The 16642-nt window shown below is 37.3% G+C and overlaps 1 protein-coding gene across 1 annotated transcript in view; it reads right to left on the minus strand.

Moving 5' to 3' along the window:
• RGS22 (regulator of G protein signaling 22) overlaps positions 1-16642 on the minus strand; it is a 148431-nt gene that overhangs the window by 89005 nt on the left and 42784 nt on the right. The window contains exons 5-7 of the mRNA XM_058699603.1: positions 5580-5665; positions 4775-4943; positions 1884-2013 (exon numbers count right to left, since the gene is read on the minus strand). Coding sequence (XP_058555586.1) covers positions 1884-2013; positions 4775-4943; positions 5580-5665 — 385 coding nt within the window. The remainder of the gene's footprint in view (positions 1-1883; positions 2014-4774; positions 4944-5579; positions 5666-16642) is intronic.

Genomic DNA, 16642 nt, shown 5'->3' on the forward strand with positions numbered 1-16642 from the left:
ATTAAATAACTGTATGTATTCCAATATTTCATGCTGCATGGTAAAATAAAACTAGCTACCATTAATGATGAAACAGTCAATGAGCAGATCAGAACCAGAGTCATATCAGTAATTTTTTAAAATTCACTATTTTGGGGGCACCTGGGTGGTTTAGTCAGTTGAGCGTCTGACTCATGATATCAGCTCAGGTCATGGTCTCGCAGTCATGGGATCAAGCCCTGCTAAGCGTGGAGCCCACTTGGGATTCCTTCTCTCCCCCACTCTCTGCCTTTTCCCGCTTGTGTGCACTTTCTCTCTCTCTCAAAATAAATAAACATTTTTTTTAAAATTCACTATTTTCTCAGAAAGATTCAATTACTATCATACTTTTAACCTATCATCAAAATTACAAAATGACATAAAGTACTTACGAGAGATTACAAATACAAATGGATTGTTTTCTACTTTTTCTAAAGTACAGTCTTTAATTATTTTCTCCTTCTTTAGAAATCAGAGAAAGATCTGATGTCAGTGCTTTATTTCCCATGACAAATCTACCCCTTGAAATGCCATGGATCAGGAAAACTCTGTTGTCATCTGTGCCCCACCTCCATGGGCATTTTCTCAGGCATAGTTTTCAAATCTCAGTGAACTAGAAATGTTTCAATATAATTTTTACTGAAAATTAAGATACTAAGTTTCCACAATCTTGAGAGATTAGACTTTTGTAAGCCTACGAAAGGATCTGGGTATACACTCAACCCAGTTGTAGAGGAAAAGAGCAAGGTTAGCATTTCTGTTCATCACCTTCCTGCTACCCTTTCTCTTCCTGTTTACCATCTCCTCTACCTTTGCTCTCCAATTTTCTACTTTACTCTTTGGGGGAAACAGCAAGAAATCTATAAATTCACCTATTTTCAAATTAATGAGATTCTTTTCCTCTTTCTAGATTTAGGTTCAATTCTAGAGAATCCAGATTTACTGTCCCCCAAAGGCTGCTTACTTACACTTTTCCAAAGAATTAGGTAACAACTGTTAGGGAATTGCTAAGTTCCTCTCCTGAATCATGTTGCTAGATTTTTTTTTCTCTAGCAATATCATGTTAACGACTCCCATTTCTGGAAGTTTCCATCTACATTTCTGAAAAGTTGGTATCATCCACAAAAGTTCCCCACAGTAGAAATATATCTGCTTTTCAAGGAGAAAAACAGTCTGAACTTAAAAACAGAAGGAAAATTCAAGTTGTATGAATGATTATATACTTTCAAGAGGAAAGAAAGTTTGCACCCCTTAATTGCAAAGGCTTAATAATAATAATTTATAAACTATCATAGGAAATAAAGACAAAACAAACACTTACTGACTGCCTATGAAGTACCAGGCACTAGGCTGGGCTTTTTCTATACATTTAGTATGTGTCATTATTCTAATCTTACAGATGAGAAAAGACTCTCAGAAGTGGAATAATTTTAAAAAGTCACACAGCTAGTAAGTTTTAACCCATCTAACCCATCCTCTTTCTACTATGCCAACTTGCCTCTAAAAAACCAATAGAAAGTGAAGTGGGGCAGGGGGGGATGGGGACGGAGATAATTTTTCTCTCCAACCACTAAGTATGATATTGTAATATTAGAACAATGAAAAAAGATTTAAAGAGGAGTTCTGAGGGGGGCCTGGGTGGCTCAATCGGTTAAGTAGCTGACTCTTGATTTCAGCTCAGGCGATGACCTCACAGTTCATGAGATGGAGCCCCGAGTCAGGCTCTGCATTGACAGTGCAGAGCCTGCTTGGGATTTTCTCCCTTTCTCTCTGCCCCCCCTTCACTCAAGCTCTCACTCTCAAAATAAATAAACTTAAAAAAAAAAAAAAAGAGTTCTGAAATCATTCTTGTCCTGTCTGCTTACCAGAAACAGATGAAATAACCGGTGGTTCAGTTTTGCTGTGGAGTACACAAGATGGTAATGAAAACGTTGATACTGTTTGCAGACTCTGTTTTGCCAGTGTAAACCAATCTTCCGTTTGAGTATAGGTGGCCTAGGAGAAAAGGAGCACCTTTGTTTAATGTTAAGATCGGCAGTATTCTTCCAATCACAAACCTTGACATATCATTAGGGTAATATTAAATTTGCACAGTACAATATGAAAGGAAAATTTATGCCATCAAAGAAAAGAATACTGTCCACAGAAAAATTCATTATCTGAGAATAATGGGAAGGAATCTCAATTCAGATTATTTGCATAGTAGATGGCCAAAAGAAAAAATGAGCCCAATATCCATCAAATTCTTCTCTACTGTTCCACCAGAGGCATGCAACCCTACTTCCTGGCTTCATTATAGGTTCATGCCATCCAGCTGTATCATGAGCAGTCACATGGCTCATTAGTCCCTGGCTGCATCTTTTGTCAGCTATTCCCATTTACAACTTCACAATTATTCCATACCCCTAATTTTGTCTGATCTGGTTCAGTGTTTTTTTACAAGGCCTCCCTAATATGAGAAACTTACTCTCAGGAGCACTGAAAACCTCTCCAGGCTCAACTACCCCTTTGCCGTAGATTCAGTTTTCACAGCTTTGCTTGCATTGTATGCATCCCAAAGACCGATTCCTGACTCCGGCTGCCTCTGGACATAGCCTTCAATTTTTCCTTTGCTTTTGTGTACCTCGAGCCAGCTGAGTAATTCCCAAGTTGACCCTCAGCTTCCAGAACCCCAATCCTGAGAAGCCCTCATCTCAGCTTTCCAGGGAAAATTCTTCTGCCTGCCTCTCACTAAATAATGCCCTCATATTTTTCTAAAATAATCCAAATTGTTCAACAGAAGCAGAAAAGGGAGTGTCCAGCATTATTTTCATTTCTCCTTTGTCCAACTGAGTCAGAGCTGGCTGGCGCTTAGCCTCAGGAATACTCACAAAAGAGGCAGGGCTCAAATGGAACAGGTATTGTTCCCTAATTGGCAGGGCAAGTCAGGCCACACAAGGAGACCAAAAAGCAAGAGAAGTAAGTCACTGCCTCTCTTAGACGTAAGGTTTCCTGGGTGGATAAAAGCTTTGACAGACTCTAATTTCCTTTTGTTCCCTCTTTCCTTCCTTTAAAACCAGGTCATTTGTTATTAATTACATGTCCATTTAACATATATTTACTGAGTGACTACTGTATTCTAAGCATTATCCTACGCACTCAGAGAAGCCCAGAATAATGAAGAAACAGTCAGGGAATTCAGAGAGACCAACATACAAGAGTCCTTGTTATTTCAACTGCACAAAAAAAGATGGCGGAGTAAAAATGAGGAGAGAAAGAAGTCAGTCAGACATTAAAGCAGTAACTAGTCCACTTAATATTCTTAAAGAGATGAGTCCACTGTTTGTGTTTAGATGGTATAACTGAAGACCCAAAGAAATTAATGATCACAAAGATGAATTATCATCATAAAGCTGAATTGTCATCATAAAGATGAATTGTCATCGTAAAGATTCATCTTGGTTTGTAGTCATGATTGAAATGATTTAAGGGCCCAAGGAATTTTGAATCCTCAAAGTTCAAAAGCTATTAAGAAGATTTTAGATAAAGTACTAATCAAGTCAACAGAAATGAGTTTTTTTCATCACAGAAAATAGCAAAAATAAACTAGCTTAAATTTTACTCTCACATTTGATTTAATTTACATGTAAGGAATTAGATCTGATTTCCCTAGATTGATTCTTTCAGTTGTATGTTTACTGACTGACCTGTACTATGAGAACATATTTTTATGACACTCCTGACATTTCTATAATACATAAAAGAAAAAAAATAAATACTTAAAAATAAGTATAAGAGAGAAGAAAAATATGCTTTTAGTATATCCCTAGCACTGGTCAGTGAAAATAATGCAACTGGCAAAATCTCAAACTTTTTTTTTGCCAAATATTACTGATAGAAATGCCAAACTACAGAATTAAATAAGAACTACACATGAAAAAAAATGGCCAAGTAAGATAGGATAAGTCTAGTCCAACAGAGATGGCAAATAGTTCTCTCGTGTGACATCTTTGATCAATTGGAAGTGCTTGCCCAGGGTGCTGTGTTGAAAAGAATTTGAAGCCAAGTCCTGGCTCAGCAGGAAAATTGCCATGATTGATTAGCAATGTCTGTCATGAATGGAATCTAGGGGAACAGGAACACATGGGCCACATATTTGCAACTCCTGGTTTTGTACAGAATATGTGTAGGAACTGTGTTTCCAGAAAGATGAGCTGATAATTAGAGGCCAGAGACCAAACGGCAGATTTTACTACAAAGTGACTCTCCAAAAGGACGTTTGATTCTAGGTTAGATCTCTTCAAAACCACTCATACAACCCAACATTTCTTCCTGGAGGACAAATTTATCTGATAATGGTTACACAGTAATGCATTTTGCTAATGAGGAATAATTTTGGCAAGAGGGAGGAGAAGACCCAATTTATCATTATTTTTACAAAAATCATAGACTCCAAATAATGAAAAATTTGGAATGAACAATGAAACCATGGATATAATTCAAGTTACCCTTCCTTGCTTCCCAGGCGACACTGAGCATGTTCTTCAATCTTGCATTTGTTGCTCTGCACACAGGAGGATAATAATACCAGTTACATTTCAGGTGAAGGAAGGCAAAGCAAATGAGTCAGCATAAATCCACAAAAGGTTTTGCTAAATCTGCTTTAGAAGTACTTGAAATCCCTTCCCCTGTTCAAGTGGTAAAAATGAAATTCCTATCCCTAAAATGATAAGTCTCCTTGAAGGGCCAAATCATGAAGAAATACTCATACTCTTACCTCACCAAGAGAAATGTAGAACTTTTTCATTATTATAGCATTTTCTTCTTCAGTGACAGGTGGTGGTGGACTGGGTGGTTTTTTCAGGACCCAGGGGGAAAAGTCTGCATCGAGTGTAATGTTCATGCCTGATCTGCTCCATCGTACTTGTGAGACCAATTTGGCTAATCTGCATTTTAGGAATCATAAAAACTTGAAATAAGTTTCAAATATGGTAGAATTCGGAAAAAAAAAACCCTGAATTTTATTTTATGTATTCAAGCCAATCTCCTAACTCTGCACAATGATTCTCTTAGGATCTGCTAAAATTAATGGCTTATTCACAGAACTAATTAATGATTATTCTGCTATAATTTATTCTATTTGGATTTTTAAAATGGTGGTTCTAAATATAGGTCAAATTTTACTTAAATTTAAGGAATGTTTAGTTACTTACACATTAAAAGCCAGAGAACATAAAAGAAAAACTTGGCCCACTATGACATTCTTTTTCATGACACACTTGTATTTGTTTTTTAACAGCTTGCACATAAATACCGTTATCACAAGTAGATAATTTTAAAAACATTATGATCAAGGAAGCACAACTGAAGTACATTTATTAGGTACTGTTTCTATGGGATCTCTTTAGAAAAGTGAAGTGATTTTTACAAATGCTCTATCACTTGCATACTATAGCAGGTAGGATACAAATGCAGTGGGTTTAAAGGTATACGATTTTACTAAGAAAGTACAGGAAAAATGATTTTAGGTGAAAAAAAATCCAGGCAATTAAAAAATGTGTTTGTTGATGGGACTACAATACCTGTATTCAAAGTAGCAATCACTTTCCAGAAATGCTGGAAGTCTTTCTTTTTTGATCCACTTAATACCTTGTTCACGACTGAGACACTGTGAGGGAACAAGTGAAAAAGAAAACGAGTCAAAGAAAGTCACCTTTCAGGACAATGAAGGCCTAATCAATAGAGCAATAATGACCTCCAGCTCCTTCTAGGAGCCCTGCTTCTACCTTCTTTTTGCACAAGAGAGAGAAAGAACCTCCAATCACATATCTGAAGCCATTGCTTGCCTTCTGGTATTTCTTTAATTCTCTCAACAATCCTGCATCAACTATTAGTCCCATTTTACAGATTAACAAACTGAATTCAGAGAAGTTAAGTAATGTATTAGAGAAGGAGGTATGAGGAAAAAAAGTCACTTTCAGTATTTTTGCAGTCATAGAATGGTTAAAAGTAATCATAAACAGGAAAATAGTTAACCAGAATCTTGATAAGGCCACTATGGTCACTACAGTCCCCTTGTGCTTCCAACTTTAGGAACTTTGGTTAAATATTTACCATCCGCAGCCACTCTCCTGGAGATACCAAGGTTAGCAAGAAAGCTAAGGCCCTGCCTTGAAGGAGTTTCCAGGTAATTCAGTAAACAATAATAACAGAGCACTACCATAGGTTCAGGTTTCTGTGGGAGGGCACATAGGCACTAAAACCAGCAAACGCTTTTCCCACAGAAGATGCCACTCACTCTTTCACCTAACGCATGATTAGCCTGGTGAAGGGGTGAAGAGGGGTGGGCAGGAGAGGAAACGAAGAGAAGCATAGTATGACTAGATCACAGGGTGAGATTTGAGGAATGGAGGGAAGCAAGCTGGTGAAGCAGGCATAGGCCTCACTGTGAATCATCTTTGAAGTGACAGTAAGGAGTTTAGATTTTATTCTGAGGTTGCGAGGGCCATACAAACTCAAGGGAAGAGTTACTGAGTTGCTACTCATCCTAAAATATTTACTCACTATTGATTCTCTTCTGTCTTATATTCACTGTTTTCCAGAATGCTAAAGAAGGTCGGTACTTTGAACACTAAACCAATGCTACTAGATAAGGAAAACAACCAGTAAGGTGCACATCTCAGTGAGGCAAGGGTGTCTGTGTTTATGTGACTTCCACTGATTATCTGCTAAAGCAACAGGTGTGCTGGGATATTAATATCAGTCAACACAGACCATTGCTAACTCCCGCGAGGAGGCTAAAGGCTCACATAGTAGTACTGCCAACATCAGATGAGCTGACATTCTTTTTTTTTTAATATTTATTCTTGAGAGAGAGAGAGGCAGAGTGTGAGCAGGGGAGGGGCAGAGACAGACGAAAACAGAATCCGAAGCAGGCTCCAGGCTCTGAGCTGTCAGCACAGAGCCCGACGCGGGGCTCGAACTTGTGAACCACGAGATCATGACCTGAGCTGAAATCAGCCACTCAACCGACTGAGCCACCCAGGCACCCCTGATGAGCTGATGTTCTTGAGCGTGCACTGGTGCTCAACACTGCTTGCATGTGGCATGAAGTCATTAGGTTCCCCAAGACCAGAAAACTGAGGGAACGATGCTTTCCTCCTGTTCAGCCAAAAGTACCCATTTGCCCTTACCGAAAACTATGTTCCAGGTAATGAAAAAATAGAAGAAACTTTGGAAGCAGCCAGCACCTGAACAGTAACATCTTGTGGATAGTCTTATTGTTTGAGTGAAATCTGAAGGCCATTTGGATCTTGTAGTTGAAAAACTCCAAATATGCCTCCACATATGCTACACACTGATAACGATACAGAACTCTTGAATTTTCATTAGCAATGCATTCAACGTACCACAGAAAGGCACCAGACTACATATAAAGATCAACACACACCCTTGAGGAATACTACAAGCTTGTGAAAGCTGGTCAGTCACACAAAATCAATTTGCCTAACATCTACTTAATGAACAGGTCACTGACAACCCATCCCCTTTTGAATATCTCTGCATCTATCTGATCTAAAAATGAAATGAAAAGTTTAAAAGGGATAAAATCAAAATCGAAGAAAAGTCTTTTAGTCAAACCGCCAAAAAGTCCCTTCAAGGTGTTTACAAATAAAGTATAAAGTATACAGACAAAAAAGTATAAAGGCAAAAAAAATACAGGGGTGCCTGGGTGGCTCAGTCGGTTATGCATCCGACTTTGGCTCAGGTCATGATCTCGTGATTCACGGGTTCGAGCCCCGCATCAGGCTCTGTGCTGACAGTTCAGTCTGGAGCCTGCTTCAAATTCTGTGTCTCCCTCTCTCTGCCCTTCCCCCGCTCATGCTCTCTCTCTTTCTCTCTCAAAAATAAACATGAAAAAAAATTTTTAATAAAGGCAAAAAATACAGAACAATCTTGTTAGACATAACATGACACCTTAATGAATACTTACAAAAAAACACAAAAATGATTTACCTAAGGTAAAACTATTTAATCCTTAAAACTAAAACAAAAAAACAAAAAAAAAACATACAGTAAAATCCATCCTTTTTAGTAAACAGTTCTGTAAGGTTTTGACAAATATTTAAGTCGTATAACCATGACTACAATGAAGATATAGAATTGTTCCAACTTCCTCCAAACTTCCTCATGTCACTTTGCATTCAGTGACACCCTCTAACCCTAGGCCCTGGCAACCACAGATTGGTTCTCAACAGTTTTGCCTTTTCCAAAGTGTCATACAACTGGGATACAGTTGTAGCTCTCTTCATTTAGCATAATCATTTGAGATTGACCCATGTTCTTAGATGGATCACTAGTTCCTTCCTCTTCATTTCTCTTCAGCTGAGAAGTACTCCACTGTAGAGATGAACCACACTTTATCTACTCCCCACTTAAAAGAAATTTGGGTTTTTCTTATAGTTTTTGGTGATTATAAATAAGGGAACTACAGACTTCACATACAATTTTTGTGTGAACTGAAGAGACTGTTCATTCCTCTGGTAAAATGCAAGGGTAGGATAGATGGGTAGGATGGTATACGTTTAACTTAGGAAAACTGCCAAACTGTTTTCCAAAATGGAATTCTCATCAACAATGTGAGAGTCCCAGTTGCTCTGCATCCTGAATGGCACTTGGTATTGTCAATGTGCATTGCATATTTTACTCATTCTAATAGGTGTGTAGACACAGTTCGTTGAGATTTGTGTGTGTGTGTGTGTGTGTGTGTGCGTGCATGCACACTGCCTTTTCTTTATAACAGCTTTGAGACAGAATTCACATTCCATACAATTCACCCATTTAAAATGTATAATCCAATGGTTTTTAGTATATTCACACACCATCACCACAATCAAATTTAGAACATTTTCATCACCTTCCAGAAAACCTCATACCCATTAGCAATCACTCTCCATTTCACATCAATTTCCCCACACCCATCTCCCAATGTTGGCTGCATTTCTCTTATGATGAATGTTGAACATCTTTTCATATGCATTTTGGCCATCTGTACATCTTCTTTGGAGAAATGTCTATTCAGATCCTATGTCCATTTTTTAAAACTAAAGTATGATTAACATGCTGTGTTATATGTTTCAGGTGTACACTATACTAAGTCAACAATTCTATACGTTATTCATTGTTCATCACAGTAAGTGTACTTTTAATCCTATTTCACCCATCCCTTGCCCCTGCCCCTCTGGCAACCAACAGTTTGTTCTCTATAGTTAAGAGTCTGGTTTTTTGTCTCTCTTTGTGGTTGTCTGTTTTGTTTCTTAAATTCCACATATGAGTGAAGCTATATGGTAGCTGTCTCTTATCTCACTTAGCATTATACCCTCTAGGTCCATCCATACTGTTGCAAATGGCAGGATCTCAAAGACCTCATTCTTTTTTTATGGCTGAGTAATATTCAGCTACATAGGTCACATCTTCTTTATCCATTTATCTATTGATGGACAGTTGGGCTGCTTCCCTATCTTGGCTACTGTAATAATGCTGCAATAAACATAAGGGTTCATATATCTCTTCAAATTAGTGTTTTCATTTTCTTTGGGCAAATATGTAGTAGTGGATTTCCTGGATTATATGGTAATTCTATTTTTAATTTTTTAAGGAACCTCCATAATGTTTTCACAGCGGCTGCCCCAATCTGCATTCCCACCAACAGTGCATGAGGATTCCTTTTTCTCCACATCCTTGCCAACCCTTGCTATTTCTTGTCTTTTTTATTTTAGCCATTCTGACTGGTGTAAGGTGATATCTCATTGTAGTTTTAATTTGCATTTCCGTGATGATTAGTGACGTAGAGCATATTTTCATATGTCTGTTGGCCATTTGCATGTCTTCTTTGGAAAAATGTATGTTCAAGTGCCCTGCCTATTTTTTATTTTAGGTTTCTCAAGCTTTTATTAAAATTCCAGTTAGTTAACATACAGTGTAATGTTAGTTTTGGGGGTAGAATTTAGTGATTCAACACTTACGTACAAAACCCAGTGCTTATCACAACAAGCACACTCCTTAATCCCCATCACCTCTTTCACCAATCTCCCCTGACACCCCCTCTGGTAACCATAAGCGTGTTCTCTATAATTAAAATCTGTTTCTTGGTTTCCTTTTTTTCTTTCCCTGCTATATTCATTTGTTTCTTAAATTCCATATATGAGTGAAATCATATGGTATTGTCCTTCTCTGACTTATATCACTTAGCATAATACTCTCTAGCAACATCCACATCATTGCAAATGGCAAGATTTCATTCTTTTTTATTGCTGAGTTATATTCCATTGTACATATATACCACATCTGTATCCATTCATCAGCTGATAGATATTTGGGCTGTTTACATAATTTGGCTATTATTGATAATGCTGTGATAAACATCAGGGTGCATGTATACCTTTGAATCAGTACTTTTGTGCCCTTTGGGTAAATACCTAGTAGTGCAATTACTGAATCATAGGGTAGTTCCATTTTTAGCTTTCTGAGGAAACTCCATACTGTTTTTCAGAATCCTCTGCCCACTAAAAGAAATTTTTTTAATGTTTGTTTATTTTTGAGAGAGAGACAGCGTGAGTGAGTGGGGGAGGGAGACATAGAATCTGAAGCAGGCTCCAGGCTTCAAGGTGTCAGCAGAGAGCCCAGAGCCCAGAGCCATGAGATCATGACCAGAGCTAAAGTTGGATGCTTAACCAACTAAGCCACCTAGACACCTCTTCTGCCCATTTTTTTAATCAGATTGTTTATTTGGTGTTGAGCTGTATAAGTTCTTTACACATTTTGGACATTGACCTCTTACTGGATGTACTATTTGCAGGTATCTTCTCCCATTCAGTAGGTTGCCTTTTTGTTTTGTGGATGGTTTCCCTCACTGTGCAAAAAGTTTTTTATTTTGGTGTAATCTCAATAGTTGAATTTTGCTTTTGTTTTCCTTGCTTTAGGTGACATACCTAGAAAAATGTTTCCATGGTTAATGTCAAAGAAACTACTGCCTATGCTTTCGTCTAGGAGTCTTATGGTTTCAGGGTTGACATTTAGTTCTTTAATCCATGTGAAGTTTATTTTTGTGTATGGTATAAGAAAGTGTTCTAGTTTCATTATTTTGCATGTTGCTGTTCAGCTTTCCCAGCCCAATTTGTTGAAGAGACTGTCTTTTCCCTATTGTACATCTTTGCCTCCTTTGTTGTAGATTAACTGACCGTACAAAGGTTGGTTTATTTCTGGGCTCACTATTCAATTCCATTGATCTATATGTCTATTTTTGTGCCAGTACCATACTGTTTTGTTACTACAGCTTTGAAGAATATCTTGAAATCTGGGATTGTGATACCTCCAGCTTTGTTCTTTCTCAAGATTCCTTAGGCTATTCAGGGTCTTTGGTGGTTCCACACAAATTTTTGTATTATCTGTTCTAGTTCTGTGAAAAAATGTAGTTAGTATTCTCATAGGGATTGCATTAAATCTGTAGACTGTTTTGGGTAATACGGACATTTAAAAAAATTAATGTTTATTTTTGAGAGAGAGAGAGAGAGAGAGAGAGAGAGAGAGAGAGAGAAACAGAGTTCTAGCAGGGGAGGGGCAGAGAGAGGGAGACACAGAATCTGCAATAGGCTCCAGGTTCTGAGCTGTCAGCACAGAGCCTGACATGGGGCTCGAACTTGGGAAAGGCAAGATCATGACCTGAGCCAAAGTCAGACATTTAACAGAGTCATCCAGGTTCCCCAGTAATATGGACATTTTGACAATATTGGTTCTTCCATACCATGGGCATGGAACATCTTTCCATTTGTATCTTCCTCAATTTCTTTCATCAATGTTTTATAGTTTTCAGAGTATAGGTCCTGCACCTCTTTGCTTAGGTATATTCTTAGGTATTTTATTATTTTGGTACAATTGTAAATGGGATTGTTAATTTCTCTTTCTGCTACTTTATTATTAGTGTATAGAAATGCAACAGGTTTTTTGGAACACATATGTAGGATTTATTTTATATAAAAATTGAATCATATTATATACTTTCATTTACAACTTTTTTCACTGAACAGTACAACATGTGCATCTATCTCATGAGAACAACAGCTCAAACACATTCTTTGAAATAGTCATATAATAGTCCATAATTCTTCCATTGATAAATATATAGTATGTTTATACTACTTAAGTCAATGCTGCACTGTAGCTCCTGTAATACACATTTACTTCTATGGGATAAATCCTTACGCAGCTTTTCTAGCATAAGTCATAGTACTTTTAATTTTAAATGATTTTGCCAGATTAACTCCCAAAGACTGTAGCAATTAATATTCTACAAACACTAGATGTTATTATTTTTTAAAAGCGTAGGCTGGAAGGCCTGGGTGGTTCAGTCAGTTAAGTGTCTGACTCTTGATTTCAGCTCAGATCATGATCTCACCATTTGTGAGCACAGAGCCTGCTTGAGATTCTCTCTCTCCCCACTCTCTGCCCCTTCCTTGTACATGCACACACGCTCTCTCTCTCTCCCTCAAAATAAATAAACTTAAAAAAAAAAGTGTAGGTCAATTTAACGTCTTAAAAAATGGTATGATTGTACTTATAATTTGCATATTTCTGACAATCTGTGTGATTAAACACCTTTTATTTGCTCATTTTCCATTTTAATTCCTCTCGTAAATAGTTTGTTGAATTACTTCAGTTATTCTATTAGATTACTTGTCTTTTTCTTGAATAAGATTGGTAATTAAGAAATTAAATAAAATACATTTCCTCATACTTGCAAAGTTTTTTTTCTAAATCATTGGCTTTTAACTTTATATCATTTTCTAACATGTGACACATTTTAATTTTGGTATCCAGGTTTGTTTTTTGATTATTTTAAAGATTCTGGAGTCTTTGACTTCTTGAGAAGATGGCTCACATGCTTAGTTTACATAAAACTTTTCCTGGATTGGGGCATCTGAGTGTCTCAGTCAGTTAAGCCTCTGACTTCAGCTCAGGTATGCTCTCACAGTTTGTAGATTCAAGCCCCACGTCGGGCTCTGTGCTGACAGCTCGGAGTGTGTCAGAATCTGGAGTGTGCTTCAGATTCTGTGTCTCCCTCTCTCTGCCCCTCACCTGCTTGTGCTCTTTCTCTCTCTCTCTAAAATAAATAAACATTAAAAAATTAAAAGAATTTTTTTCCTTCATTTTATTGTAATATTTCAGTTTAAAAACCATTTAAGCCATTTAATCATTTGCAAATAAAGACAATTCAGATTACTCTTGCAAATTGATAGTAGTTATTTATATTTATTATGCTGAAGTTCTGTCTAGGAAATCTAAAATAATATTTTTTAATATAATTTATTGGCAAATTGGCCAACATACAGTGTGTAAAGTATGCTCTTGGTTTTTGGGGTAGATTCCTATGGTTCATTGCTTACATACAACACCCAGTGCTCATCCCAACAAGTGCCCTCCTTAATGCCCATCACCCATTTTCCCCTCTCCCCCATACCCCCATCAACCCTCAGTGTGTTCTCTGTATTTAAGAGTCTCTTGTGGTTTGCCTCTCTGTTTGTAACTATTTTTTTCCCCTTCTCTTCCCCCATGGTTTTCTGTTAAGTTTCTCAAGATCCACATGTGAGTGAAAACATATATCTCTCTTTCTCTGGCTGACTTATTTCACTTGGCGTAATACCTTCCAGTTCCATCCATGTTGCTGTAAATAGCACGATTTCATTCTTTCTCATTGCCGAGTAGTATTCCATTGTATACATAAACCACATCATCTTTATCCATTTATTAGTCGATGGACATTTAGGCTCTTTCCATAATTTGGCTATTGTTGAAAGCACTGCTATAAACAGTGGGTACATGTGCCCCTATGAATCAGCACTCCTGTATCCTTTGGATAAATTCCTAGTAGTGCTATTGCTGGATCATAGGATAGTTCTATTTTTAATTTTTTGAGGAACCTCCACACTGTTTTCCAGAGTGGCTGCACATGTTTGCATTCCCACCAAAAACACATCGTCACCAGCATCTTTGTTTCCTGAGTTGCTAATTTTAGCCACTCTGACTGGTGTGAGGTGGTATCTCAGTGTGGTTTTGATTTGTATTTCTCTGATGATGAGTGACATTGAGCATCATTTTCATGTGTCTGTTGGCCATCTGGATGTCTTCTTTGGAAAAGTGTCTATTCATGTCTTCTGCCCATTTCTTCATTGGATTATTTGTTTTTTGGGGTGTTGAATTTGGTAAGTTCTTTATAGATTTTGGATACTATCCCTTTATCCGATATGTCGTTTGAAAATATCTTTTCCCATTCTGTTGGTTGCCCTTTAGTTTTGTTGATTGTTTCCTTTTCAGTGCAGAAGCTTTTTATCTTGATGAGGTCCCAATAGTTCATTTTTGCTTTTAATTCCCTTGTCTTTGGAGATGTGTCAAGCAAGAAATTGCTGCAGCTGAGGTCAAAGAGGTTGTTGCCTGCTTTCTCCTATAGGGTTTCCTGTCTCACATTTAGGTCTTTCATCAATTTTGAGTTTATTTTTGTGTACAGTGTAAGAAAGTGGTCTAGTTTCATTCTTCTGCATGTTGCTGTCCAGTTCTCCCAGCACCATTTGCTAAAGAGACTGTCTTTTTTCCATTGGATACTCTTTCCTGCTTTGTCAAAGATTGGTTGGCCATACATTTGTGGGTCCAATTCTAGGTTCTCTATTCTATTCCATTGGTCTATGTGTCTGTTTTTGTGCCAATACCAAACTGTCTTGATGATTACAGTTTGAGGTAGAGGCTAAAGTCTGGGATTGTGATGCCTTCTGTTTGGTTTTCTTTTTCAACATTACTTTGGCTATTTGGGATCTTTTGTGGTTCCATACAAACTTCAAGATTGTTTGTTCTAGCTTTGAGAAGAATGCCAGTGCAATTTTGATTGGGACTGCATTGAATCTGCAGATTGCTTTGGGTAGTATTGAGATTTTAACAATATTTACTCTTCCAATCCACGAGCATGGAATGTTTTTCCATTTCTTTGTGTCTTCTTCAATTTCCTTCATAAGTTTTCTATAGTTGAGCATACAGATTTTTAATATCTTTGGTTAGGTTTATCCCTAGGTATTTTATGGTTCTTGGTGCAATTGTAAGTGGGATCAATTTCTTGATTTCTCTTTTTGTTGCTTCATTATTGGCGTATAGAAATGCAATCGATTTCTGTACATTTTGTACCCTGCAACTTTGCTGAATTCATGTATCAGTTGCAGCAGCCTTTTGGTGGAGTACTCGGGTTTTCCATGTAGAGTATCAGGTCATCTGCAAAAAGTGAAAGTTTGACTTCTTCTTTGCCAATTTTGATGCTTTTTATTTCATTTTGTTGTCTGATTGCTGATGTTAGGACTTCCAATACTATGTTAAGCAACAGTGGGAAGAGTGGACATCTCTGTCATGTTCCTGATCTCAGGGGGAAAAGCTCTCAGTTTTTGCACACTGAGGATGATATTAGCTGTGGGCTTTTCATATATGGCTTTTATGATGTTTAGTTATGTTCCTTCTATCCCAACTTTCTTGAGGGTTTGAAGAAAGGATGCTGTATTTTGTCAAATGATTTTTCTGCATCTATTGATAGGATCATTGGTTCTTATCCTTTCTTTTACTAATATGATGTATCACACTGATTGATTTGCAAATATTGAACCAGCCCTGCAACCCAGGAATGAATCCCAATTGATCATGGTGAAAAATTCTTTTTATATGCTGTTGAATTCGATTTGCCACTATCTTGTTGAGAATTTTTACATCCATGTTCATCAGGATATTGGCCTGTAATTCTCCATTTTTGTGGCGTCTCTGTCTGGTTTGGGAATCAAGGTAATTCTGGCTTCATAGAATGAGTCTGGAAGTTTTCCTTCTGTTTCCATGTTTTGGAACAGCTGGAGAAGGATAGGTATTAAATATGCTTTAAATGTCTAGTAGAATTCCCCTGGGAAGCCATCTGGCCTGGGACTCTTATATGTTGGGAGATTTTTGATAACTGATTCAATTTCTTCAGTAGTTATGGGTCTGTTCAAATTTTCTATTTCTTCCTGTTTGAGTTTTGGTAGTCTGTGGGTGTCTAGGAATTTGTCCATTTCTTCCAGGTTGTCCAGTTTGTTGGCATACAATTTTTCATAGTATACTCTGATAAATGCTTGTACATCTGAGGGATTGGTTGTGATAAATCCATTTGCATTCATGATTTTATCTCTTTGGGTCTTTTTTCTTTTCGAGAAGTCTGGCTAAGGGTTTATCAATTTTGTTTATTTTTTCAAAAACCAACTCTTAGTTTCATTGATCTGTTCTACTGTTTTTTGGGGTTTTTTTAGATTCCACATTGTTTATTTCTGCTCTGATCTTTATTAATTCTCTTCTCCTACTGGCCTTGGGGTTTCTTTGTTGTTCTGCTGCTGGTTCCTTTAGGTGTGCTATTCGATTTTGTATTTGGGATTTTTCTTATTTTGAGCTCGGCCTGGATTGCAATGTATTTTCCTCTGAGAACTGCCTTTGCTACATCCCAAAGGGTTTGGACTACAGTGTTTCCATTTTCATTTGTTTCCATATATTTTTTAATTTCTTCTTTAATTGCCTGGCTGACCCATTCATTCTTTAGTAG

This window comes from Neofelis nebulosa, chromosome 14 (genome assembly GCF_028018385.1).
Source record: "Neofelis nebulosa isolate mNeoNeb1 chromosome 14, mNeoNeb1.pri, whole genome shotgun sequence".
Taxonomy (NCBI): Eukaryota; Metazoa; Chordata; class Mammalia; order Carnivora; family Felidae; genus Neofelis; species Neofelis nebulosa.